The sequence below is a fragment of the Astyanax mexicanus genome, chromosome 15, assembly GCF_023375975.1.
Source record: "Astyanax mexicanus isolate ESR-SI-001 chromosome 15, AstMex3_surface, whole genome shotgun sequence".
Classification (NCBI taxonomy): domain Eukaryota; kingdom Metazoa; phylum Chordata; class Actinopteri; order Characiformes; family Acestrorhamphidae; genus Astyanax; species Astyanax mexicanus.
Window position 1 is genome coordinate 5294806 of NC_064422.1, and position 25465 is coordinate 5320270.

A 25465-nucleotide genomic window follows, 5' to 3' on the forward strand; every position below is an offset into this window, starting at 1 on the left:
TAATATTATTATTTAAATTCCTTTGTTTGTACTGCAAGAGCGCTAAATGTTTATACAATTCTACATAAGCCATAAGAATAGAATACAGGCAAGATAGACATATTTAATATAAATAGTTTACATAATTTATTGATAGTTTTAATCGTTAAATTGTTTAAACAAACAACACATATAAAACTATAACGTAGAATCAATGTTGCACGTAAAATCGATGCTCACAAACAAATAAATTCTGACGTCTGACATACATAACATATATGCATACGTACAAGAAGAAACAGACAAAAGCATCCACAACAAATAATCATTGAAAAACAAAGAAAAAATGTCTAGACCCTCTGTTTGAGTTCTACGAATAAATATTATTTAATAAAATGAATATCTTGGTTATTTAAACATATATGATATTCAGATAATGTAATTAGCTAAAAAAAAAATTTCCCTCTCTCTCCACCCGTTTACAGGACAAGCCCCGCCTCCTTCGGTAATATATGTAATTCTAGAACGTGAAGCCATGCCCTCCTGTAGAATATGATTGGTCAGAAGCGCACCCTGTCCTAATACCAAAGAACATTGAATGAACCTTAATGTTTTGGTTGAATTACGTCTTTTATGGTTGAAAATGGAAAAACAACCTTAAAACAACCTTTATTATTTAACGTTGCCTAAAAGGTACATCGGTTAATGTTGAAATTCTGGCATTTAATCAATGTTTGTTTAAATGTCTCCACCTGGATTTAAGTAAGTAAATGATGTTGGGTTGATGCTGCAGTTGGTCAGGTCTGGGTTCAGCAACAGTATGTGCTGAAAGAATGAGGTCAGCTGACTACCTGAATATACTGAACATAGACCAGGTTATTCAATCAATGGATTTTTGCTTCCCTGATGAACACGGCCATATTCCAAGATGATAATACCAGAATTTATGTGGCTGGAATAGTGAAAGAGTTCAGGATTCAGGGAGCATGATATCATCATTTTCACACATGGATTGAGAGAGAGTTCACCACAGAGTCCAGATCTTAACCTCATTGAGAATCTTTGGGATGTGCTGGATGGAGAAGACTTTGAGCAGTGGTCAGACTCTACCATCATCAATGCTGCTGCAAGATCTTGGTGAAAAACTAATGCAACACTGGAACAGTGAACGGGTGCTGCAACCCAAGCTAAAGGCGTTCCAACAAATTATTAGTGTGTGACCTTTTGAATGATTGGACAAAGAATAAGTTTAATGTCCTGATATCTCCGTGCTCACAGTAACTCTTGTATCAGAACCATTAGCAGTACCAGTATGGCATCACATCAATGTAAAAAGTCGGGGGTGCAAAAACACCAGGTGAAAAAAATTAACCTGCAAGTTTTAACATTTTGCACGTGTAAATTTCCTTCCCAGGAGTGCAACTGAGAAACTTGCGAGAACAAAAAAATAAATTGTGTGTGCTGAACAAAAAAAAAACATGTAACCCCAGATTATTATAATTATTAGACTATGATATTAAACTATGATAAACCCAAATGTTGGATTTTAGCATCGCTAGCTAACTTTCCATGCTGTCCTTTTTCCTTGCCCTACCTATCTTTGTTTTCTGAAGAAGGCTGTTCATACTTTTGACACTAATGTGATGCCGTATACCAGGGTTACTAAGGTAACCAGTATAAGCTGTTATCCACCTTACTTTGCACAAAGACAAGCAGGGGCTATTAATATGGATTATAACCACAGTAATAAAACACACAAAGTATGAGTGGTATAAAAGAGATTTGAGAGATTTGAGTTGAGTAGATCCATTTAAACAAAATTTTAAACACCCACCCAAACGTCTACGTCTGCTCTTACTATTACCAGTCAAAATTGTCCAGTCTATTTTATTTTTTTAATAAATTAGCACAAAAAAACATTTTTCAACACAAATGTTTTATTTAACATTCTTTAGCTGCCAACAATATCTTAAAGCAATGTTTAAGATACATAATAATTGCAGTGAGATTACAAATAGGCACTGAAAATGTATTACAAAAATGAACATGTAATGTAAAAAAATAAATTGAAAACCAAAGGCCACACTCAACATGAAGTCATATACTCCTGCTAAAATCTACAGACCTGCTAAAATACCCAAACACACACTTTCCCTCCAGGGTTGCCATCTCCAGTAATAATTCCCTCAATGGAGAGTTGGAACCTGGATTTCATGTCATCCACACGAGATATACCGTGTTGGTCCTGGCGTCATCCTTATGATGTTTTCCACAACTGCTCTACTTTCTACCAGAGCATGTGTCCACCCTTGGACTGGAATGTCTCCTCAGGTGCCTGTTCTTTAGGTGTCTCTGCCTCTCCATCTGTTGACTGGTCAGTTTCCTTAAAGTCTGGATCAAAATCTGTGTTGTCTTCCAGTTACGAGACTCCTCCTCTTTCACTGGTTTAATTTCAGTGCCCTTTTCATCATATTCAAAAACCTGGACCACAACCTCTTTGACAGATAACTGCTTGGCCAGTTGCCAACTCATTGTGCTCAGAGTCAAATGAGTATAAGGCAAACACCAAGCAAATGTGTGTGTGTGTGAGTGAGTGAGTGAGTGAGTGAGTGAGTGAGTGAGTTGGGGTGATGTGTATAGGGATGTTTTCTGTCTGTTGGATGAATATAGTCTGGATCAATGTCCACAACAGTAGCTACTGCAGACTGCATTTTCTTTCAATACAACACAACTAGAAACATAATATTGTAACACAAACGTGAAATAATCAATGCTTCTAGGACCTACCAGACACCCTGTTTTTAGAATGAAAAAAAGAGTGGTGAGAAAAAAAAAGCCCACTTACAGATTTCCTTAGTTTTTGTATGACTTTTTTGTCATACTTTCTTTTTTTCAGGGTATTAAACAGACTTTAATATCAAACATAGATAACCTGAGTAAATTAAAAATAAAAGCAGTCTTTAAATTAAGCTCAGCCATACTTTTGTTGCGTTTCTCAGCAACAAAAATATTTAGTACTGCTGCTTTAACAATGGGCATTTTCACATATGTGTTTTTTATTTGATGTTTATCAGAAAATAAGCTGAAAATATTTTTTCTCTTTCTATCTCCACCAATATTCTGGAACAGCCCCGCCCCCTCACTTAAAATATACGCTATTCAAGTACATCTAGCCCCGCCCTGCTTTGGTCGATGCGCACACTGAGAAGAATTAACCAATCGCAGTGTAGAAAGGGAAAAGTGTATCAAAATATTTGCCTCCCTTTTATAGTTTTTATAATAATCATAATTTTTTTTACAGATTTTTTACTTTATTTTACATTTGAGCATCACACAGAATTTATGCATAAATCAACCATTAAAAAACGTAAAATGTAAAATAAACTTTTCAGCTGAAACGGATTGATCTTAACTGATCGTGCCTATTTCAAATGTGATAAAAAAAAAAAGCTCATTGAGAGAATGATGCCAAGAGTGTGCAAAGCAGTAATCAGAGTAAAGGGTGGCTATTTTGAAGAAACTAGAATATAATTTCTTTTTTTTGTTATTATTTCACTTTTTTTGTTAAGTACATAAAACTCCACGTGTTCATTCATAGTTTTGATGCCTTCAGTAAGAATCTACAATGTAAATAGTCATGAAAATAAAGAAAATGCATTGAAAAAGAGAAGGTGTTTCCAAACCTGTACTGGCCTGTACTGTACATACATAAACAATTGGTATAATTTCTCTTGAATTAAACAAAAAACATTATAATTGAGTTCTGTTTGTATGGCTTCAAAGGCATACAAACAGTTATAATGTAATAAAATGTACATCTTAATCCTGCATGATATTTAAATAATGTAGTAAGCTAAAACGTTTGCCTCTGTGTAAACCACACTATAATTATATACTATAATAGTTATAGTTTATTTATAGCTATATGATACTGAGATAATGTAATTAGCTGTAAACTGTGCCTCTGTATACAGTTAACCCGTATAATAAAAGTAGAGAAACAGTGCCACCTGTTGGCCAATTACGATAAAACACGTTCTTTGTTGATGCCTTGATATTTTTTTATTATAAATCTCTTATAATAATAATTCACACATTTAAATTAGAGTCTAGAGTGTAATTTTTTCTGTATTTTTAATTACTTTTTATTAAAGTATTAGCAACATACAGTAGCAGTCAAAAAATTGGACTCCTCTTCTCATTTAATGTTTCTCTTTATTTCTTGCTTTATTTTTTTTACAGTGTAGATTATCATTAAATACAAAAAAAAAAAAATAAGGGACACATATATAATTATGTAGTGTATAAAGAGTTAAAAAGTGTTTATCCTCCACAATCCCAAATACAAAGGAAGTGCAAATCTGTTCTCAAAGATAAATGCTCTACTTAGAAGAATCTAAATTATAAAACATATTCTGGTTTGTTTAACACTTTTTATTTACTAATTAATTTTGCATGCGTTCCTGTATAGCTTTAATATAGACTTCAATATTAAATTTACAGTGTTAAAAAATCATAAAAAGAAAGAAAACACACTGAATAGGAAGAAGGCATAAAAAACATATGAAGAAATTGCAGATTGGGGCTAACATTATTAAACTGTTATGTTTAACAGTAAATGGTGTTTAGCAAAAAGTATAGAAAAAAATATACATTTGTTTAATTATCATTTTTGCGTCTTTCCTTTTTCAGCCAATAAGAACCTCAGCCTCGGTCACGTGATGTGATGTAGGCACCGGGAAGCTGAGAGAATGCCATGCCAGAGAATCTGTAGAAATGGGAATGCCCACTAAAGAATGTCTTGTGTGTTTTGTTTGACCGCTAGATGGCGCTTCTGAGTGAATCCAAAATAAATGGGTTCCTATGGAGGAATTGAGCAAAATCATAGTTTATAAATGTTTGATAATGTTTATGCTTAAAATGATACTCATTTCATCAACATATAACGATGATAAATGTTTCAGTATTGGAGACATAATAAAAAAGCTTTTTAACTCAGTTAAAAAAACAGTCAATCATTCAAACAGCACACTATAGCAATAATGCTAGCGCCTTTACTGCCTGAAATCCGTTTACTGTAGAAAAACTAAATTATAAAAGTAAGTTTTCTTTGCGGTTTTGGCGAGATACTTATTTATTATTTCCAAGATTAAATACATTTCCTGTAGACGTATTTAGACACTATTTTTTAATTGAAGTTTTAGCCGATTAGCCCCATTCACCTCCATTCAATGAGGGCTCGCTCGCGGGCTCCCTCTAGCGGTTCAGTTATTTTCTGGTGTAATATGGATTCAGGAAGTGGGCAGTCTCTTAGTGAAGCGGCTCTGGTTGAGGAACTGGCGGTAATAAACATGTTATAAAGGATAGGTATGTACCCAATATCATCAATTTACCCGATTTAATCGATCATTAATGTCAATAAGCATGTTTCTTTTTTGTTAGTGTCTTTAGTCGCGTGTAAATCGTTGGGGAAGTTGAGCTCTTGGGCTGTTTAGCTGTTATATAAGTGTGTTTTTAGCTGCTGCTAACTGAACCTGTTTAATACTGCAGAAACAGCTGGAGTGTAAAATATATTATAACAGTATTAAAGATATTATCTGGTTACAGTTATGTATTTATGTATTCTTCATATTTCATATCCTGCATTTAGTTCAGAGCTATATAAAAAAAACGTTCTACAGTGACAGTATAGTACAGTTTAGCTGTTATTCACTACCTTTAACTACACAGGTTAATAGATAGCTAGCATTATATGACCAGCAAGAATACAGGAATATTAACTACACATATATTGAGAATTTTTATCTTCATCATAAACAAGTATGATGCAGCTCTACAGATCCCCAGAGTACAAACTGTGGAATGCATTAAAACAACATTGATGTTCAAGAACAAGTCTAAAGTTTGGACACACCTGCTTATTCAACATTTTTCTTTCTTTCTTTCTTTATTAAATTTATTTTCTACATCCTAGATAAATATTAAAAACATCAGAAAATTTTGGCACACTTAATTAAGGGATACTTTTAGTTAAGAGCATTGCAGTCCTGGCTCGACCCAGAATCCAAAACCCTATGAAAAGGGCAATCGAAACTACATAGTTTACAAAAAAAAATCCTGATTTGAAATTTGGCCGTTTCATTGTTTATTCCCTCAAGAAATGGTCCCACATAGAAAAACCTTAAAATCTGCTCCTCTGATTCGAATCCAGGTCATGCAGCTTGCCATTAGCTGCCAGAGCTCTAAGAGAGCACAATTGGCCTCCCTCCCCTCATGTCCCCACCTGAGTTGCTGTGCTTTCCTCCAAGGGCACAGTGGCAATGATGCATCAGCAGCAGTTTAAAAAGAGACGGTGGATGAATTCACATGTATCGGAGGAGGCATGTTCTAGTCTTCACTCTCCTGGTGTCGGGGCATCATTGGGGTGATAGGGGAGTCCCAATAAGTGGGTTGGGTAATTGATCTTGTAAATTTTTTAGAAGGTGCACAACTTTTACTGAACCCTCTTGGCCTTATAAGGGTAATAATGGGACATTAATGATGATAAAGGTTTCCGCTTTTTTTTTTAGTCATTAAAGCTTACATTTATTTTCGCTCAAAGCCAATGGGGTCCTATGGGACTCTCGTATATAGCCACTCATCCAATAGTGAACTGGATACACCCTCATTAATCCTCGAGAGGATGTGTAGCTAGGGTTTATCACAATTTAATGGAACCCCCTTTTTATCACTGCATCATGTGTCCCAGAAATGGAAACTATCTTAGCAAAACATAAAAAAATGCTCGCAGGTCAGTATCCTCTGCTAAGGCATACAAAGCGCCTCACTGTTAAGATACCAACATGCCAAAGTCAGAGTGCACCTGACTCTTAAAGAGAATGACAACTGGCACACTGATTGGTTTATTTCATGTTACGTCCAAACCAAACCCATGATTAATTAAGAGAATAAGTACATGCCTTTTGTGCATTTTGAGCTGCACAAGGCATATTTTTATCGGCCTCTTGTTACCAAACACACAGCGACACGCACTAAATAAAGCTGCGGGATGCCCAATTGACCGGTGCACTATAGATCACTAAAATAGGGCCCATGGTGAACGAAAACAGACCTTTTGAGAACCACTGTTTGAGAAACACAGATGGGACAAAACAGGACCAAAAGTGACAGTTTTAATTATACATGCAGATTCTGAACCAAACATCAGATCACCTGTAAAGAAGCTAAAGCTGAAAGAGAATGCCCCTGAATCAGAATAATGCTTTTTAAATTCCGCAGTGGGCTACCTCAGGAGGTTTTACAAGTTTCACTAGGGTTTGCCACGAGGCTCACACTTAGTGTAACTAGTGCAGGGGTGTCCAAACTACGGCCCGCGGGCCATTTGCGGCCCGTTTCCTGTTTTGGAGCGGCCCACGAGGTATTTTAGAAATATAATGAAAGTTGGCCCGCTGTTAAGCAGGTTTTTATAATGTGAGATTCAAAGTTTGAACGCTAGGTGTCAGAAACGGGCCAAAGAGTCTAAAAGTGGAGAGGGTGCGCATTTTTAGCGCAGAAAAACGGGGCAAAAGAGTCTAAGAGCGGAGAGGGTGTGCATTTCTAGCTCAGAAAATCAGGCCAAAGAGTCTAAAAGCGAAGAAAGTGCGCATTTCTAGCGCAGAAAATCAGGCCAAAGAGTCTAAAAGCGGAGAGAGTGCGCATTTCTAGCGCAGAAAATCAGGCCAAAGAGTCTAAAAGCGGAGAGAGTGCGCATTTCTAGCGCAGAAAAACGGGCCAAAGAGCCGTAATTAAGGAGTTTAATATTAAGAGACATCATGAAATTAAACATCAATTTGAAAAATCTTAGTTTACACAACACTGTCAAAGATAAAGATAGTAAGTCAAGTAAAATGGTGTGTAAATAAAATAATCAGGAAAAAGTATTATAAGTGGTATATTTCATTATTTATTTAATTACAGAGTCTGTGGCCCGTGACTTCAAATATATTTCTCCTTCTGGCCCCCAACAAAAAAAGTTTGGACACCCCTGAACTAGTGTGTACATGTGTGTACAAATGAGTTGAAGTGAGAGTGAAGGCCATGGTTCAACTGTGCCTAGCACAAGTATGGTATATAGCCGTCGTCGGCAATTGTTTGGCCGTGGGCCAGATATTTTCCAAGCCATTACGTGGCGGGCCACAAAAAAAAAAATCTGTTTTGGAAAATTAAGTGTAATGGAATGGAGTAAATAAACACACTGCTCCTCACACGGGATCGAACCCGTGTCGTCAGGGTCACGGTCCAATACACTACTGCTGCCCTGGCTAGTGAATTTTCTGGACACGGCCGGGAAAAAACGCCCTTATAAGGAGATAGGAAGTCCAAAAACATGTGGAAAAAAAACGAGATTTTATTTTTTTATTTTTATTTTTTTTATTATCCTTCATTATAGTTCAAACAACCATATGGGACAGATGTTTCATGCTTGCGGGCCACATCTATTGCCGACCCCTGGTGTAAAGAGTTGTCTTGTCTTGTCTTGTCTTGTCGTGTCTTAGCAGTCAAGAATGGTAAAATAAGCAGTTATGGTACAAGGAGGAGCTACTTAGTATTAGGCAGGTGGCGTTAATGTACTAAAAATATCTGTATTAACTGTCAGATGTTTTATGTTTACAAATTAATCAGTGTTGTATCTGCTTTGTGCTTCAACGCCTTCTGATTGGTGTGTGTTTTACAGGATGGCAGAGCCCAGTGAGGGCAGCCAGTCTGGACCTTTGCGGCCACCGTTCGCACTGGGAAGAGGACTGCCGGGTCGACCGTTACTGAGCCCTCCAACTCCGGGCAGACTCACATCTCTGCGCTCTAGGGATCTTACGCTGGGTGGATATAAAAAGGTCACTTATAACCATTCACACTGAAATAACATGTTTTAGTTAGTTTAACTCTCTATAGACGCCCTGAAACATCCTGAAAGAGCTTTAATCAGAGCTCATCCCGTGGGCTATTTTTAACATCCCTAGGATGGTATTAGTCTGGAGCCCTGGGCCTTGAGTAATGGCCTTAACCCTCACTGCTCCCTGGGCACTGAGGCAATACATCTTGTCTTGTCTTGTCGTGTCTTGTCAAAAACTTAGTGACGATAAAGGGTTTTTAACTCCACAACAGTGTAAACTTACATAAACATAGCACAAAAAATTTGGACATTTGTGTTTGGCAATAAATACTGTTGGAAAGCCTTTTTTTAAGTTCTCTTTTAAATGGAGCTACATTTGTAAGGAACATGTATTTGTGGGATGATCAGCAGAGCTGAATTTGTGGGGTGCGGCCAATGCCAATGTCAGACAGCTTTTTCTGCCATTGATTCGTTCGGTATTTAAGGATCTTTTTGGGGTGTCATCTTCAAGGGATGCCCACTTCACACCCTGTTTCTGTTTATATCCCCCGTTATATGCAACCTAACCTTCAAGTTGGAGATACTGGGACCAGGGCTTACTCCAAATAATGGCGCAACTTGGTTTTAAAGAACACCAGTTTTAAGTTGCCCTATCACACAAGCTCTATCCAGATCATCCAATTGTGGCGTAATGTCAATTTATGGAGCAGACACCTACTGACCACTCTAGCAGAGATCATGCTCACCTGGAGCTCAAAACAAGCTTCTATAGCAACAGCAGAATAACCTGTGTGGCAGAGAAGATTTGGCAATTTTTTTATGGGTTTAACTCATATACTCAGCTCTGCTGCTCATCCCACAAATTCATTTTCCTTACAAATCTGGCACCATTTAAAAGCAAAATGAACAGTTTTTTTAACAGTATAACACTTATAGTCAAGAAGCATTATTACAACAAAGAAATACCAAATCTACCAAACACAAATGTCCTTACTATGTAATATAAAGAATCAGCTGCATTGAGTTCTCCTTGTATATGAAATCATTTTTCTTTATTAAGTCAGGGTTCGTACAGTCACAACAAAAAAAAAAAACTGGAAAAGTCATTGAACTTTAAAATAGCAATTTCCAGATCTGGATAAGTTTTAGAAAAATAAAAACACCCAGAACATTTTCAAAAAGTCATAAAATTTGGTCTACAAATCTGAGTTTCAGTTTATCGACTGAGAAAATCTATTTTGAGCTAACAAATACAGCAGCTCAGAGTTAATTCAGTAATTTAGCCCTTCACAATGGAGCTCTCAGGTTTTGACACACATTTTATTATTAAATATTGTGTGTCATTATTTTTCTCAGCTTTATTTTAGGCCTAATATAATCAATTAATTATAGTTTTAGTTGATTCTTGGTTTTATTGTCCATGTCTGCACTGATGTTTTTTAAAATGGCATGGAAAAGTCATGAAAAAAATCATGGAAATGTATTGGTTAAAAAGTGTATGCAGTCAGGAAGTTATTGTGGGTGGACCATGTTTGTATCAGTCGATTCAAATTGTATCAGACTTACTTCAAATGATCGGGCTTGTCATGTTTCTACACAGAATTATTGTTTTTACTCCACTTTAAGCGTTTACTCATTATATACACTGTATACAAACGTTAAAATGATGTTTTCCCTTCCATACAGAAAACATTTGTACCAAACGTCCATTCTGTTCGCAAAAGCAAAGATGAGTAAGTAAACTGTAGTAGTATTAAAACTTTGTAATATGTATCACATGTATGTGTTGATGAGTATTAATTTAGTGCTTAACACTTTGATCATATTTGATTGATGAAGGTTAAAGGAAGAGGCCCACACTGCACCGAAGAAGGAGAGGAGAGAGAGAGAGGACAGGCAGAGAGAACGCAAACGAAGAGAAAGACCTCAGACTATTCAGTCCCACTCCATTTTTGAACAAGGTCCAGCAGACACCATCAGGAAAATAGGTATAATAACAAAAAATAATAAAACATTAATTAAAAACATTTTAAAAGAGCTACTTATTTGGACAGCAAGGCTGTTAAAATTAAACAAATATCTGATTCTCTGAATGATAAAAAAAACACTAAAACCATCTCCTAATGCATAACAGATAAAGATGGTACAGAATAAAAAAAAAACCTTTAACACATTCAGCTATGTCCGATAGAGCTTAGATTGTCTGCCCGTACCCGACCTGACCTGAGGCCCGACCCGAAATCAGGTCGAGATTTACCACCACATTCCTCGGGTCGGGTCGGGCTCCAGAAAATAGTCTGAGATGTAGGCATCTGTTTTTTAATTATATTTTTATTTTTAAATAAAACTCTGGTGTGATAATCCCAATGTTGCTAAGTAACCAACTATTATTGTTAACGAAAACGAACCAAATAACGAAAACTGAAAGTGAAAAAACTAATTTATATATAAACGCTGTTTCCGCAAAATACGACAGAAAACACTGAGAGAGCTGCAGAATTATGTATGGGACTAGAATATGAGCATGAGGAGATAAAATAGAAACAGGAGATACAGTGTGTGAGAACCTTTACCTGTGAGTAGCTCATACACCAGAACACCAAATCTCTCTCTGTCTCTCTCTCTGTGTCTCTCTCTCTCTCTCTGTGTGTCTCCCTCTCTCTCTCTCTCTCTCTCTCTCTCTCTCTCTCTCTCTCTGTGTCTCTCTCTCTCTCTCTGTGTCTCTCTCTCTCTCTCTCTCTCTCTCTCTCTCTCTCTCTGTGTGTCTCTCTCTCTCTCTCTCTCTCTCTCTCTCTCTCTCTGTGTCTCTCTCTCTCTCTCTCTCTCTCTCTCTCTCTCTCTCTCTCTCTCTCTCTCTGTGTCTCTCTCTCTCTCTCTGTGTGTCTCTCTCTCTCTCTCTCCCATGTGAACTCCTCCACGTTTGACTTGCAGCACTGTGTGTAGCTGTTCTTAAAAAACTTTTTAATTAAATAATAGTTCTATGCTTCTATGTTACAGTGTTAATTAACATAATTCTGATCATATTTCGCTCATTCAAACAGCCCGAAAACAGCCAGTTTATGGGGCGGGTCGGGTCGGGCTCGGGCTCATAATGACAGTTTATGGTTCGGGTTGGGTCGGGCTTGGGCAGAATGTGCACGGGCTCGGGCTGGGTCGGGTCGGATTTTTTGGGCCCGATCTAACCTCTAATGTCCGATTGTTTGTTTCACAGTGTGAGCTTGTCTGTGCCGTTTATGAATTTAAATAAAGCAACAAAAGTAGGCAATAATAATTTTAAGATTCTAATTTTTAATCAACCGCATTGTAATCTATAGTTCTGGAAAATTTCAGCTTCAACTTCTGTTTTCAGCTTCTCTTCCGTGGTTATTGAGGTATAATCTATCCAGTTAGTGGAAAAGCATATTAAACATATTATTTATCAGCATGAACTTACTTTATATTAATAATTAATTAAATAAATAATTATGATTAAATCAATAAATAAAATAATCACTCTGAGTGGTCCAGTGGATTAAGGTGCTGCCACTATGATCGGGAGATTGCTGGTTTAAATCCCAGAAATACAGCTTGCCATCAGCTGCCAGAGCCCTGAGAGAGCACAATTGGCCTTTTGCTCTCTCTGGGTGGGTAGATGGCGCTCTTTCCTCTCGTCACTTCTAGGGTGATGTCATTCAGCAGTCATTCAAGGCGTCTGTGAGCTGATGTATTGGAACCGAGTTGCTGCGCTTTCCTCCGAGGGCGCTGTGATGCTAATCATTTTGTTTCCAGATGAATAGCATGCTTTAACACGTTATTGTTGACAGCCCTAATTAAACACGTATTGAAATGATAATGCTAACATTTTGATTTACAGGAAGTTGGGGGAGCACAAGTCTGAGCGACTGTGATCCTGCACTCGTTACCAAGTGTATTAAAAAGGAGAAGAATGTTTCTGAGGATGGAGAAGCTGAAATTCTACAAAAGCTCCAGCGAGACGATGCAAGTTTGGGTCACACTATTACTACAGTGCTTCATTTAAAATTATTATTCTTATTATAATTATTAGTACCATTATAATTAATAGTATTGAATGACTAATTATTGATTTTTGTTATGTTGTAGTTCTTAGACGATCCAGGCCTGAAAAACGACCCCAAACACAGACCGATAAGGCTCCCACTCCATCAGTCATGCAACTTTCTTACAGCAGACACAGCTACCTTATGTAAGTTACACTTTACTTTAACCCAAACCACTACTGTACATCTGAGGACCAGACTGACTGAGATTTCCTCCAGGGTATAAAATAGGTTTTCCCTCAGTATGGCAACATCTAAATAAAAGTGAACAGGAAATATTGTGAAATAATGAATATAATAATGAAAATAGCGGCATGTGTGTGTGTTGGTGTATTTCCTCACTTGTAGTGAGTATAAGAGCACATGTAGATGTATTTGAGTATGTTTGGGTATTTATTAGAGCTGGGGGATTAATCGATTTTATCGATTAATTCGAATTTACAGTTAAGGACGATGTGTTTTTATGAAAATCGAGTTTTAATTTTCACCGCCGACGCTACCCTAAGCTTAGCCCCGCCCCTCTCTCCCTCCCTCCTTACATATTTAGTGTTTTTTACTCACTCACTCTTCAAAAACATGTATTATGCAAATTAGGCAATGACGTCATTTAGCGACTTCTAGCAACTTTTAGGAGATTTTAGTAGGGGAAGAAAAATCGATTTAATTTAATTAAACGCCCAGCTCTAGTATTTATTTATGCTAATACTTTATTGATGTACAGTGGATTTATTTGTTTCAGTCTTACACATGTCTAGTTTGTGTATGTTTGTATGTATTTTTTGAACTTCAACACTGGTAGTGATTGTGATAGCACAGGTTGATATTTGATTCTGTGTGTGTTTGTTTTTATGAATGTATGTACAGGGGTTGGACAATGAAACTGAAACACCTGTCATTTTAGTGTAGGAGGTTTCATAGCTAAATTGGAGCAGTCTGGTGGCTAATCTTTAATCTTTAATTAATTGCGCATTGCACCAGTAAGAGCAGAAAGAGTGTGAAGGTTCAATTAGCAGGGTAAGAGCACAGTTTTGCTCAAAATATTGCAATGCACACAACATTATGGGTGACAGTCCAGAGTTCAAAAGAGGACAAATTGTTGGTGCACGTCTTGCTGGAGCATCTGTGACCAAGACAGCAAGTCTTTGTGATGTATCAAGAGCCACGGTATCCAGGGTAATGTCAGCATACCACCAAGAAGGATCAACCACATCCAACAGGATTAACTGTGGACGCTGTAAGAGGAAGCTGTCTGAACGGGATGTTCAAGTGCTAACCCGGATTGTATCCAAAAAACATAAAACCACGGCTGATCAAATCACAGCAGAATTCAACTCTCCTGTTTCCACCAGAACTGTCTGTCGGGACAATAACTTATTGTGGTCTAAAACCAGGTGTTTCAGTTTCATTGTCCAACCCTGTATGTGCATTCTAGCACTGCTGGTGCTTAATAACACAAAAAACAGTATAGTTGACAATAGTTATGTATTTACTTATTTTTTATACTCCTTAATCCACTTATTTATCTATGAAACCATTCTGTGTTTCCTTCAGAAAATGTTCTTTTCTAGTTAGCACTGAAATGACTAAATGTTCAAAAGTTCATTTTGTTAAAGTTCAGCTTGTCTTAATAATAAATGACTCTGTTTCAACAGTAAAGGAGGAATCACCTCATCACACCTGTTTAAAGTCACCAAGAACAGAACGCCGGGAGTTGCCGTGTACAAACCAATTTCACGCAGGTGATCAGCCTTCTACGGTTGGAGATCTTTTCCAGAACTTAAGCGTTTCAGACAAAGAGGAGCTTCTGTTCATCCAGCTTCCTGATACCATTCCCGGCCCCCAGAAAGCCAGTAGTTCTGATAAATCATCCAAAAAAGAGGGTAAGGAGAAGCCTGAGGACAAGCAGACGTCTTATTCCAAAGCACAGGTGAGCCATTTCTATCTTCAGTCTGATTAATCCAGCATATCTGATTCCATCTACATTTTACACATAAATGTTTTGAACTGCTGTGTTTCAGGATCCGGGGGAGAAGGAGGCTGTGCCGGTACTCTCAGACTTCTCAGAAGGACTGATAGGAAGGCTGCAAATCAGGAAATCTGGCAAAGTACAGCTGGCTATGGGGGATATTACGCTGGACGTCTCTGAAGGAGCAGCGTTTTCATTTCTGCAGGTGAGCCTCAAGCATCAAGCAGTGAAAGAAAATAATTTATAATACTAGCCTCATGATTCCACTGTAAAATAAAAGAAGCAAACCTAACACCACACATCTTAAGAACCCTAAATAAGTATATATTTGCAGTTAAGGCTTATTTACAGTGGCTTGCAAAAGTATTCACACCCCTTGAACTGTTTTACATTTTGTCACCTTACAACCACAACCTTAAATGTATTTTATTATTATTTTAAGTGATAGACCAATACAAAGCATTGCATAAGTGTGAAGTGGAATGAAAAGTACACATGGTTTTCACAATTTTAATCAAATAAATATCTGAAAAGTGTGACATGCAAAAGTATTCAGCCCTCCCTATATCAATTCTTAGTAAAGCCACCTTTCTCTGCATGTCTTTTGGGGTGCTTCTCATGACATTTCTCAAGCTCAAGCTCGAACAGGTTAGATGGTTAGATTAGCGTTCAAACTTTGAATCTCACATTATAAAAACCTGCTTAACAGCGGGCCAACTTTCATTCTATTTCTAAAATACCTCGCGGGCCGCTCCAAAAAAGGAAACGGGCCGCAAATGGCCCGCGGGCCGTAGTTTGGACACCCCTGATCTAAACCATTCAACTGTAGCCTTGGCTGTATATGTAGGGTCATTGTCTTGCCGGAAGGTGAATCTCCTTCCCAGTCTCAAAGTCTTTTTCCGCCTCAAACAGGTTATCTTTCAGGATTGTCCTGTATTCATTTCCATCCATCTTACCATTAACTCTGACCAGCTTTTCTGTCCTTGTTGAAGAGAAACATCCCCACAGCATGATGCTGCCACCACCATGTTTTACAGTGGGGATGGTGTGTTTAGGGTAATGAGCATTGTTACTTTTCCACCACAGATAGGGCTTTGCATTTAGGCCAAAAAGTTCTCTGGCCTGTCCGGTGAGTTCCTTGGTCTTCATGATGCTGTTTGTTCACTATGGTTCTCTATAACAAACCACTGAGGCCTTTACATGATTGCACTGGATTTTATTTTGCAAGCCACTGTATACTCAATTTACTTGAAAAATAATATTAAATAAAATAAAATTGAAGTAAAACAATTGCACCGCCTTCTATATTTTTCAGTGTTACTGCTTTGTACTGCCTGTATCTGTAAGTACAGAAATTAAGAGTACAGACAGAAGGCTCCATCTGTATCCATATCTGCATTTAATGTTTAGCATTAATAAGCCTTAAGAACAATAAAAAAAGATACTAGTCAGCTTTTTAAAACAATAGGTTGTGCAGCCCTACTTTCTTATGATTCTTGCATTATTGAGAAACAGTGTGATGTTTGTGTGTGTATTCATTTTTCCACAGCAACTAGTGTCTGTGCGTCTCACGGAGGGTCTGACTGGAGACATGACCGTGCTCGGCAACGTCACACACAAGTTGGTGTGCTCGCCTGACTTTGAGGCTCTCCTCCAGGGGGTCAAAACAACCCCCCCCACACAGTCACTCTCCAAGTTTTAGATTCATGTGTGAAAGTGTAAATCCTTTTTCAGACAGAAACAGTTTTATATATAGGTTATAGGATAAATATTCTGTCACATCATGTAAAATTATTTTTTTTAATTTATTTTTTTATCATTTTTTTTCTGACGTATATAGAAGCAAATGAGGAGCCATATAATTAATTTAACATGGTACAAATATCAGATACCAGATATGTGGCAAACACATTAGAGGTGCAAAGCATCAGTAGGCAGCTATAGGAAGACAGATAGGTCAATTCTAAAAGTATTAAGTAGCTCCTAATTTTATATTATTAAACTGTTTAAGCTAATTATATAAATGCAACTAATAGTTAATTATTACCGCAAGTTGGTTATAAGGTCAGTTATTCTTCTATGGGGTGGGGGTCTTGATAGTGGTGTATAAATCAAGTAGGCACTCCCATCACAGTCATTTAGGCCAAAATTTCTTACCACTACTATATTACTATTCTACAAAGGATGTGTGTAATATGTATTACTCCACCTTCCCAAATAAAACTTACGCTGTATGAAAATGTAAATTAAGTCTGTAAATACTTACATTTCTTACAGTGTACAATTGTTCTTTGACAATGTTGTAATTATTTAATTTCATTTAATGTTGTGTTGTACTGTAAAAATAATACTCTTAACAGCTTTTGTAGAAAATGTATTTATTGAGTAATGAAGATATGATACAAAACAGGCCTCCTCTATTGTTGAGCACAATACACAAGCGCTAATCTATGAAGCAAAATGAAGGTTAAATCTGGTATGAAAACAAACACTGCAGTTTGATATATGGGGTCTTCACGATGAGTGGAAATGTAGTAGTCAGTATAAACACAGCTGGACTTGCACACTGCATGTGGAGCAGGTGTTTATGCAAATTCTTGACCAACCAACTGGCCGTTAACGTTCAGTCACAGTTTGAGTCGCTTCATCTTATGTATGCTACAGCTAAGCAGCACATACAGAAAAGTCTCCCTTCAAAAACACGCAGTTTTATTCAGGACGGAGCTTGCCTTTTATAAACTATATCTTCTCGGTCTTAAGCTCGTTTAGCAGCAGGACGGCCGGCCTTTCCTTTCACTGTACTTTCTTTTGCCGTACTTTCTTTTACTGTGCTTCCTTTTTCTGTGCTCCCTTTTGCTGTGCTCCCTTTCGCAGTTCTTCCTTTCGCTGTGCTTCCTTTCGCAGTTCTTCCTTTCGCTGTGCTTTTCTTTACTTTGGCCTTCTTTTTGCTATCCTTTTTCACCGCTGTCTTCTTCTGTACCTTCTTCCGAATGAGATGCTCCTTCCCCAGTTCAGACATGTGCTCCTCCCACACCTTTATCTCGTTTTTGTAACGAACTTTGTCGTCCTCCGCTAGCTGTACATACACCTGAACACAAAAGTGGTCATGTGGTCAGATAAGTCATAACACGCTCATGCACTGGAAATGAAAACACTGCCCATTTTTTACCTACCTGTTTCTGTGATGCGTCAAAACTTTTCCATGTTTCCTGCAGATTTCTCATTTTGTCCTGAAAGAAGAAATTAGATTTTAATTAATTAAACTTGAACAGTAAAATTTTAAATCAAGGTTTTATTCAGTTTGTCTACTTTAAAATACATCTCACAAAAGTGAGTGAACCCTTTACATTTTTGTAAAACACACACACACACACACACACGTCTGGTGGAAACAGGAGAGTTGAGGTGCACATTGAATTCTGCCGTGATTTGATCAGCCGTGGTTTTATGTTTTTTGGATACAATCCGGATTAGCACCCGAACATCCCTTTCAGACAGCTTCCTCTTACAGCGTCCACAGTTAATCCTGTTGGATGTGGTTGGTCCTTCTTGGTGGTATGCTGACATTACCCTGGATACCGTGGCTCTTGATACATCACAAAGACTTGCTGTCTTGGTCACAGATGCTCCAGCAAGACGTGCACCAACAATTTGTCCTCTTTTGAACTCTGGTATGTCACCCATAATGTTGTGTGCATTTCAATACTTTGAGCAAAACTGTGCTCTTACCCTGCTAATTGAACCTTCACACTCTGCTCTTACTGGTGCAATGTGCAATTAATGAAGATTGGCCACCAGGCTGCTCCAATTTATTTATGTATGTATTTATGCATGTTATATATATAAATATATATAACTTTTTTGGGACAACACTGAAGATATGACATTGGGTACAATATAAAGTAGTTATATTGTACAACTTGTATAACAGTGTAAGTTTACTGTGCCCTTAAAATAAGGTTAGAGACTTTGTGCTCCTCCTTCTTCATTTTGAGGATGAGAAAATTGTACCAAAAACACCTAATTTAACAGGCTTGCTCCCCATGTAACACTAACAAGTCTAATGAAACTGGGGAGGAAAAATGGATACTTGGGCATAATGGCCATTTTCACCTAGGGGTTTACTCACTTTTGTTTCCAGTGGTTTAGACAATGAGAGACACTGTGCTCTTCTTGATTTTATAACAGTCATCAATCATGACAAAATATTAGGGTTTTTAGTGTTAACAGTATTAGGTTAACCCAAGTCTAGTCTCAATTGTTAGAAAGCTGAAACAATAACAAAACAGCTTGCACCTGCAATCATGTATATATACACAACATTTTACCGGCAAAGTATTTCCTTTTGCTTCCTCAAAGTGCTCTGCCATGAAAATATTGAAGGCTGTCCTGCAACCCTTTGGCTTCCCGAGACTGTTCTGTTCCTACAGAAATGAAAATGGAAACACATGTTGCATGCTCTGGTGTTTACAAAAGCATTAATCAATCAACACTTTAGAATGAAATGACTATGACTTAAACTTAAAGTGGTATAATTATTAAGGTATCTGGATTGGTAATAAAATACCTATAAAAATAAGCTGTTTAATGAGAATTTGATATGATATTTATAAGTTTTACTTATAAATGCTTTACTGTTTGAATGGGTGCTAATAAGTAAAAACTGTGGTTGTGTGTGAATGCTAAGTAGCACATATTGATTAGTATAACTCAACAGAACACGCCAATTAAGCTAAGCTAAACTAAACTAAACTAGGCTTGGCTAAGCTAAGCTACAATTGGCTAAGATGTGGGTTGTGCTATGTAAATCTGATGCTTTTTGACTAGTCAAAATAATCATTAAAAATATCTACAATTACAGGATAACTATGAACACACACAAAGGCAAAAGTTTGGACACACCTTAAATTTAGTATTTTTTCATTTTTTTTTTTTAAATGTTCTGTAGATTAATATTAAAGTCATTTAAACTATGAAGGAACACATACGGGATTATTTAGTAATATGTTTTTTAATATTTTAGATACTTCAAAGTAGCACCTCTTGCTTAGATGAACAGTTTTGCACATCTCTGCTGGATTTTCTCAGTCAGCTTTATGAGGTAAAATCTGAAACATTTTAAGAACTTTGCATCTGCAGACTATTAAAACACTATGATGAAACTGGCATTAGGAAAGGACTGACTCATTAAGAAAGGAGGAGCAAGATTTACCTCTGTTGCACAGGATAAGTTCATCTCACCTGAAATAAAAGCCACCTACTAAATGATTTCTTATATATGCCTTCATAGTCTGAATGACTTCCGTATTCATTTAGAATGTTGGGAAATAAAAAATAAATAATAATAATTCAATATTGAATGAGAAGGTGTGTCCAAAACTGATACTGTGTATATATTGAGAGAGTACAGAGATATTTGAGATAGATAGAGAGCATTCACTCACCCTCTTCTTCCGGATGGAATTTCTTTTTGCTGTCTTCTGTCTTTTCTTCTCTTCTAGAGCTTTAGCCTGGGCAGGGGTCAGCTGCTCCATGTAGTTCTTCAGATTAACCTTGTACTGCTCTTTAGAGGCTGAGGACAACTCTTCAAACGGCTACAGGAGGAAGACAGATTGATTAAGCACTCAATATGCTCAACTTACACCTGACAACTGCAAAGCAGGGCTGTGTACCGCCAAGAAACTGGCGTTACGATACATTGGTATAACAACTCGGGGCTAGGGGTGGGCGATATGGCCTTAAAATAATATCACGATATTTCATGGTATTATCGCGATAACGATACTCTTGATGATATGACGAAATACTGTATTTAAAAAATGATTTCAAGAATGCACTACTGCACCAAAATGAATATTACATTTTCTTACTGTATATGATATATGGCACACCCCTAACTGAGATATTAAAAAATACAAGAAATGTATCAGATTTGTAACAAAAGTCTATAATCCAGAAAGTCATGGCAAAAAAAAATGAATGATACTGGACAGAATCTGTTTCTAGTAGATATATTATGGGAAATGAGAACAGTGGGAATTTTTCTTTTGCTAAAAACAGCAAAAGAGTAGTACCCTGATGTGATAATTAGGGACGGGTGATATGGCACGATATTTCAGGGTAAAATATCGTTCACAATATTAAAAACTTTGGCGATATTATCGTGTACGATATGATATGGCACACCCCTACTCAGGGCAATATATCTCAACATACTGCGATACTATAACCAAGTCAATATACTGAGATTTAAGAAAACCGTCAAAGTATTAAAACACTTAAGTAAATAACAGAAGACTTTCTACCCAATCAGAACAGTGGGACCTAACATCACTGCTATCTAGTAGGCAGGATTTCTACTTAACACTAGATGAACCACTGCCTGACACCAATCGTTACATGTAAAGTAATACAGAGTATCTACAGGTTTAGGGAAATTCAATTTAAGATTTTAATACCACTCAGAAACAAAATTGTAGGTGGCCAAAAACACACAATATCAATATTATGTTTATTTTTAATATTATGTACAATTATTAAGACCTTTGGGAGACAGATTTAAGACATTTTAAGACCTTTTAAAAAATTAAGGATCCACAGACACTCTGTAATAATTAAAAATCTACATGTTTTTAATACTTTAATGAATTGATATTTTTTAAACCTCTACTGCACTATAAATGTTAGTGTTGCAGTCAAAACTGGAACTTGTCAAGTCTAAATCAAGACCAAGACCAAGAGGTTTTTAGTAGTCAAGTTCACGTCAAGGCCGAGACCGGTAGTCAGTTTTCACTGCATAAAAAATTTAAAGAATGAAAATAGAAAACCAGAAATAAATGTGTTTCTAATTCATTTTACATTTGTTATCATTAATTAAACAAAAAAAAAAAAGACAAGACACTTTGGTCCACCTCACCCCAAAATCAAGACAAGACCAGTTCCAAATGAACTTATTGAAATGACAATAAGGCAGTTTCTAGAAACATTTATGCTTAAATTCAACACATATCTTTCTTTTAAAAACAAACCCAGACTTACACGCTTCTGCTCTGGAGTTAGTATGTTCCACTGCTGCGCGATCTTTTTGACAATATCCACCTGTGTGGTACCTGTATCACACACAATCAAATCGAGCATTCAAAAAGCACATTAAAAACCTACTAATGCAAATGCACAGTATTACACAATGAATCATTAATGAGTTTAACCACAGTTTACCTGGATATTGTCTCTTGAAATCACCAAACTGAGCCTTCATATAGTACGAGTATGCACTGATCGGCGATTTTGGACGACTCTCGGCGGAGGTGCAGAACAGCTTTAACGCTGGAGCAATGCTGGAGCACCTGAAATCACAAATAACAGATACAATCAAAGCTCAAATCCAAGTAATAATAATAATAAAAATATAGGATAAGATCATCTGTCCATCTATCCAATTTTATCATGTTGGCAGTTTACACACATACACTTTTATTTTCAAATTTATTTCTGATATTTGGTCTTGTGGTAGATTCTCTGCTTCATTACATGAAGCTGTTGTTTATTTAAACTTAATTAAATTATTACACCAAAAAAACCTTCAAACATTATGCTTGCTATTAAATACCCTCAAGTATTTTAGGGCCATATCGCTAACCTCGGATGGATGGATGGATGGACGGACGGACGGACGGACGTTACATGGGGAGCAGACCTGTTAAAATTTGGTGTTTTGGGTACAATTGTCTCATACTGGGCACTGGATATTTAACATGGCACTTCATGGTAAGAATGAAAACTCTTTAAGGATGTAACAAACATAATTGTTGTCAAAGTTTTTTATGCTATAAAAACTTTGCCAACATCCTAAACCTAATATACAGGATGCTGGCCAAGGTCATAGTTTCCAGAACAGGTTTCATTCAGAACAGGCCCACCCATCCCATGGTTGAACAAAGAAATTAAGTCAGCATACGTGTTCAGAATATATATCCAGCAGTCCAATAGCATGTTTTACCGCAACTATGTCCTGCGGTCTAACGAGTCCAAGATAAACTTGATGAGAAATATCCCTTGCTCACAGTCAAGCACGGTGGTGGTAGCATAATAGTCTAGGCTGTATGAGTGCTTCTAGCATTGGAGAGCTGAATTTCAACATACTGTTAAATATTGAAGCAGAGCATGTTCCAGTCCCTTCAGGAACTCGACTGCATAGCAGTTCTCCAACATAATAACGACCCCAAACACACTTTCCTAAACACAAGACGACATCTGCTATGCAGAGGAAGCTGAAGATACACAGAGCACAGTGTTTAATATGAATTATCTGCTAGACATGATTTAATTTAACAGTATTTTTTCTGTTTTTTTATCTGTAATGAAATGTACAGTTGGGTCAATGTACTTTAAGCAGTGATGATTAAAAAATGTAATACGATATGATAGAAAATTAATTAATGGTCCACCTCTAGTTTGTAATAAACTCTACTTACATTACATATCTGTTCATCTTGTTTGTTTCTATTTTTATAACCTGTATCATGTTGGTCTAGCAGTGTAGAAAGTAGGGGTGGGCGATATGGCCCTAAAATAATATCATGATATTTCATGGGATTTTTTGTGATGATAAAAATATTTTAAGAATACAATGCAACAAAATTAAAAATTTATTTTATTATTGCATACGATATGATATGGCACACCGCTCACTGAGATATTTAAATGCAAAGATTTTGTCAGATTTGTAACAGAAGTCAATGATCCAAAATATCTAGATACTAATAATGCACTCCCAATATCTCCAAATAAATCCTAAATTTCTCCAGCACCGAGGCTGGAGCAGTATTAGCAGTATGCAATAATATTGGCAACTTTTTGAATATCGTGAACGATATTATACTCTGAAATATTGTGCCATATCACACACCCCTAATTATCACATTAGGGTACTTTTTTATTTTTTGCTGTTTTCAGCAAAGGAAAAATTCATGTTGTTCTTATTTCCCATTATATATCTACTAGAGACAGATTATATCTGAAAGTATAATTCATTTTACTTTAATCCTGGATATATGGAGATATTGGGAGTACATTATTATTAGTATCATGACATTCTGTATAATTTACTTCTGTTACAAATCTGATAAAATTCTAGCATTTTTTTTATATTTTAGTTAGGGGTGTGCCATATCATAGTGTATGCAGTAATAAAATTTTATTTTATTTTGTTGCAGTAACACTGCAGTTGCTGTGTTTTGTCAGATCACCAAGAGTATCGTTATCGCAAATATACCATGAAATATCGTGGGCCATATCACCGACTCCTGTTTACAATTTGGAACATGTTGATTTGTCTCAGCATGTGTTTTTGTTATTACTTTAAAGGATGATACAATATTGAGCTATAAGTTACATCTTATGTCGCCTGTCAGCTAAAAAATATAGAAGATATTAGTTTTGAGCCATATCGCCCACCCCTAGGTGTCAGATTCTAACAAACTCGTATTCCAATATTCTTTTATGAACACAGTGATTTATATGGTCTCAGAATGTTCAGCAGATGTCACTTTATAGTAAATATGTTGGATAAAGTGCTTTAAGGCACTTTTGCATAGATTTTAATATATATGTGACGCTCTTTTGGGTTACTGTGAATGTAGAATAACATTAACTGATAAGTTTACCAGGAAATGTTAAATAAAGGTTATTTAAAAGTATTTTGTTTACACTGTCAACCTTAAAACATGTTAGAACATTTTCCAGCAGTTTAATGCTAACTAACTAGCAGTAAACAGCCATTTAGCTACAGGTGTATTATAAGAGAAATAACTGTGAGTTATATAATAATATCCGCACATGCTGCTGCTGCTGCTGCTACTTAACCTACCTTAAAGTGGCTGCAGAGGAGAACAGCCCCAGACTCCGAACCAGAGCATTACCCACCGATATTAGCCCGAACGGAGCCATGGTCCTCACTATACACTCACTGTAAATCCTACACCACTGGAAAGTAACAGTACGCAGGGAGAAAACCTTAAATAAAGTAAGTTAGTCAGTGTTTCTACTCTACATTAGGCCGCTCGTCCTGCACGAAAGGCGCCTTCACGCCACATTGCATTATGGGAGAACACCCCAACAAACACACGGAGCAGCGTAATATTACAAAAACACTAAATAAAATACAAAAAATGACACTAACATTTTAATCTGATTCACAAAGTTAAATTATTAAAAAAAATCAAATACGGTTAAATTAAATTAAATCAATTTATAATATAAAATAGTAAAATAAACTAACATTTAAATAAATAATAATTAATAATGACAATGCGTTAACCTATTTAAAAATGTCCAAAAATCATTACAGTAAATTAACAAAAAATACAATAATGTGTGAAATATGATAGTGTGAATAAATCACATATGCATCATATATATATATCCCAAATCACCATCTCAGTTGACCTGGTTTAGGTCAGGGGATTGTGGAGGACGAGTACTTTTTTCTTGTTTACTACGCAATTCCATAGGTGTCGCTAAATTGATTTTTCATGTCTTAATATACAATGTAGAAAAAAATATAAAGCTATATGTATAGCCCGCACAGTGAAG

General features: G+C 36.6%; 2 protein-coding genes across 2 annotated transcripts; one reads left to right on the top strand and one right to left on the bottom strand.

Moving 5' to 3' along the window:
• The first annotated feature begins 5263 nt into the window (after nucleotides 1–5263).
• Nucleotides 5264–17282, top strand: zgc:171971 (uncharacterized protein LOC569690 homolog). The gene is made up of 9 exons (XM_049464770.1): nucleotides 5264–5346; nucleotides 8693–8849; nucleotides 10535–10581; nucleotides 10688–10836; nucleotides 12702–12826; nucleotides 12950–13052; nucleotides 14559–14833; nucleotides 14925–15077; nucleotides 16422–17282. The coding sequence occupies exons 2-9, from the start codon at nucleotides 8694–8696 to the stop codon at nucleotides 16572–16574; spliced, it is 1161 nt and encodes a 386-aa protein (XP_049320727.1). The 5' UTR covers nucleotides 5264–5346; nucleotide 8693; the 3' UTR covers nucleotides 16575–17282.
• On the bottom strand, nucleotides 17234–24980 carry tfam (transcription factor A, mitochondrial). Its single transcript, XM_007235379.4, has 7 exons — nucleotides 24741–24980; nucleotides 22091–22218; nucleotides 21911–21981; nucleotides 20317–20466; nucleotides 19201–19296; nucleotides 18046–18102; nucleotides 17234–17960 (listed from the first exon to the last, which is right to left on the bottom strand). Exons 1-7 carry the CDS (start codon nucleotides 24818–24820, stop codon nucleotides 17628–17630), a joined length of 915 nt encoding a protein of 304 aa, XP_007235441.3. The 5' UTR covers nucleotides 24821–24980; the 3' UTR covers nucleotides 17234–17627.
• Nucleotides 24981–25465: the final 485 nt, after the last annotated feature.

Bases quoted from the DNA above. Each gene is read 5' to 3' on its own strand.
- tfam (XM_007235379.4), bottom strand. From the start codon at position 24,820: ATGGCTCCGTTCGGGCTAATATCGGTGGGTAATGCTCTGGTTCGGAGT. The intron at 21,982-22,090 runs GTAAACTGTGGT...TGTGTGATACAG, and splicing joins TTTCAAGAGACAATATCCAG to GTACCACACAGGTGGATATT. The intron at 19,297-20,316 runs GTGAGTGAATGC...TCATTTCTGTAG, and splicing joins ATTCCATCCGGAAGAAGAGG to GAACAGAACAGTCTCGGGAA.
- zgc:171971 (XM_049464770.1), top strand. From the start codon at position 8,694: ATGGCAGAGCCCAGTGAGGGCAGCCAGTCTGGACCTTTGCGGCCACCG. The intron at 10,837-12,701 runs GTATAATAACAA...TTTGATTTACAG, and splicing joins AGACACCATCAGGAAAATAG to GAAGTTGGGGGAGCACAAGT. The intron at 15,078-16,421 runs GTGAGCCTCAAG...ATTTTTCCACAG, and splicing joins CAGCGTTTTCATTTCTGCAG to CAACTAGTGTCTGTGCGTCT.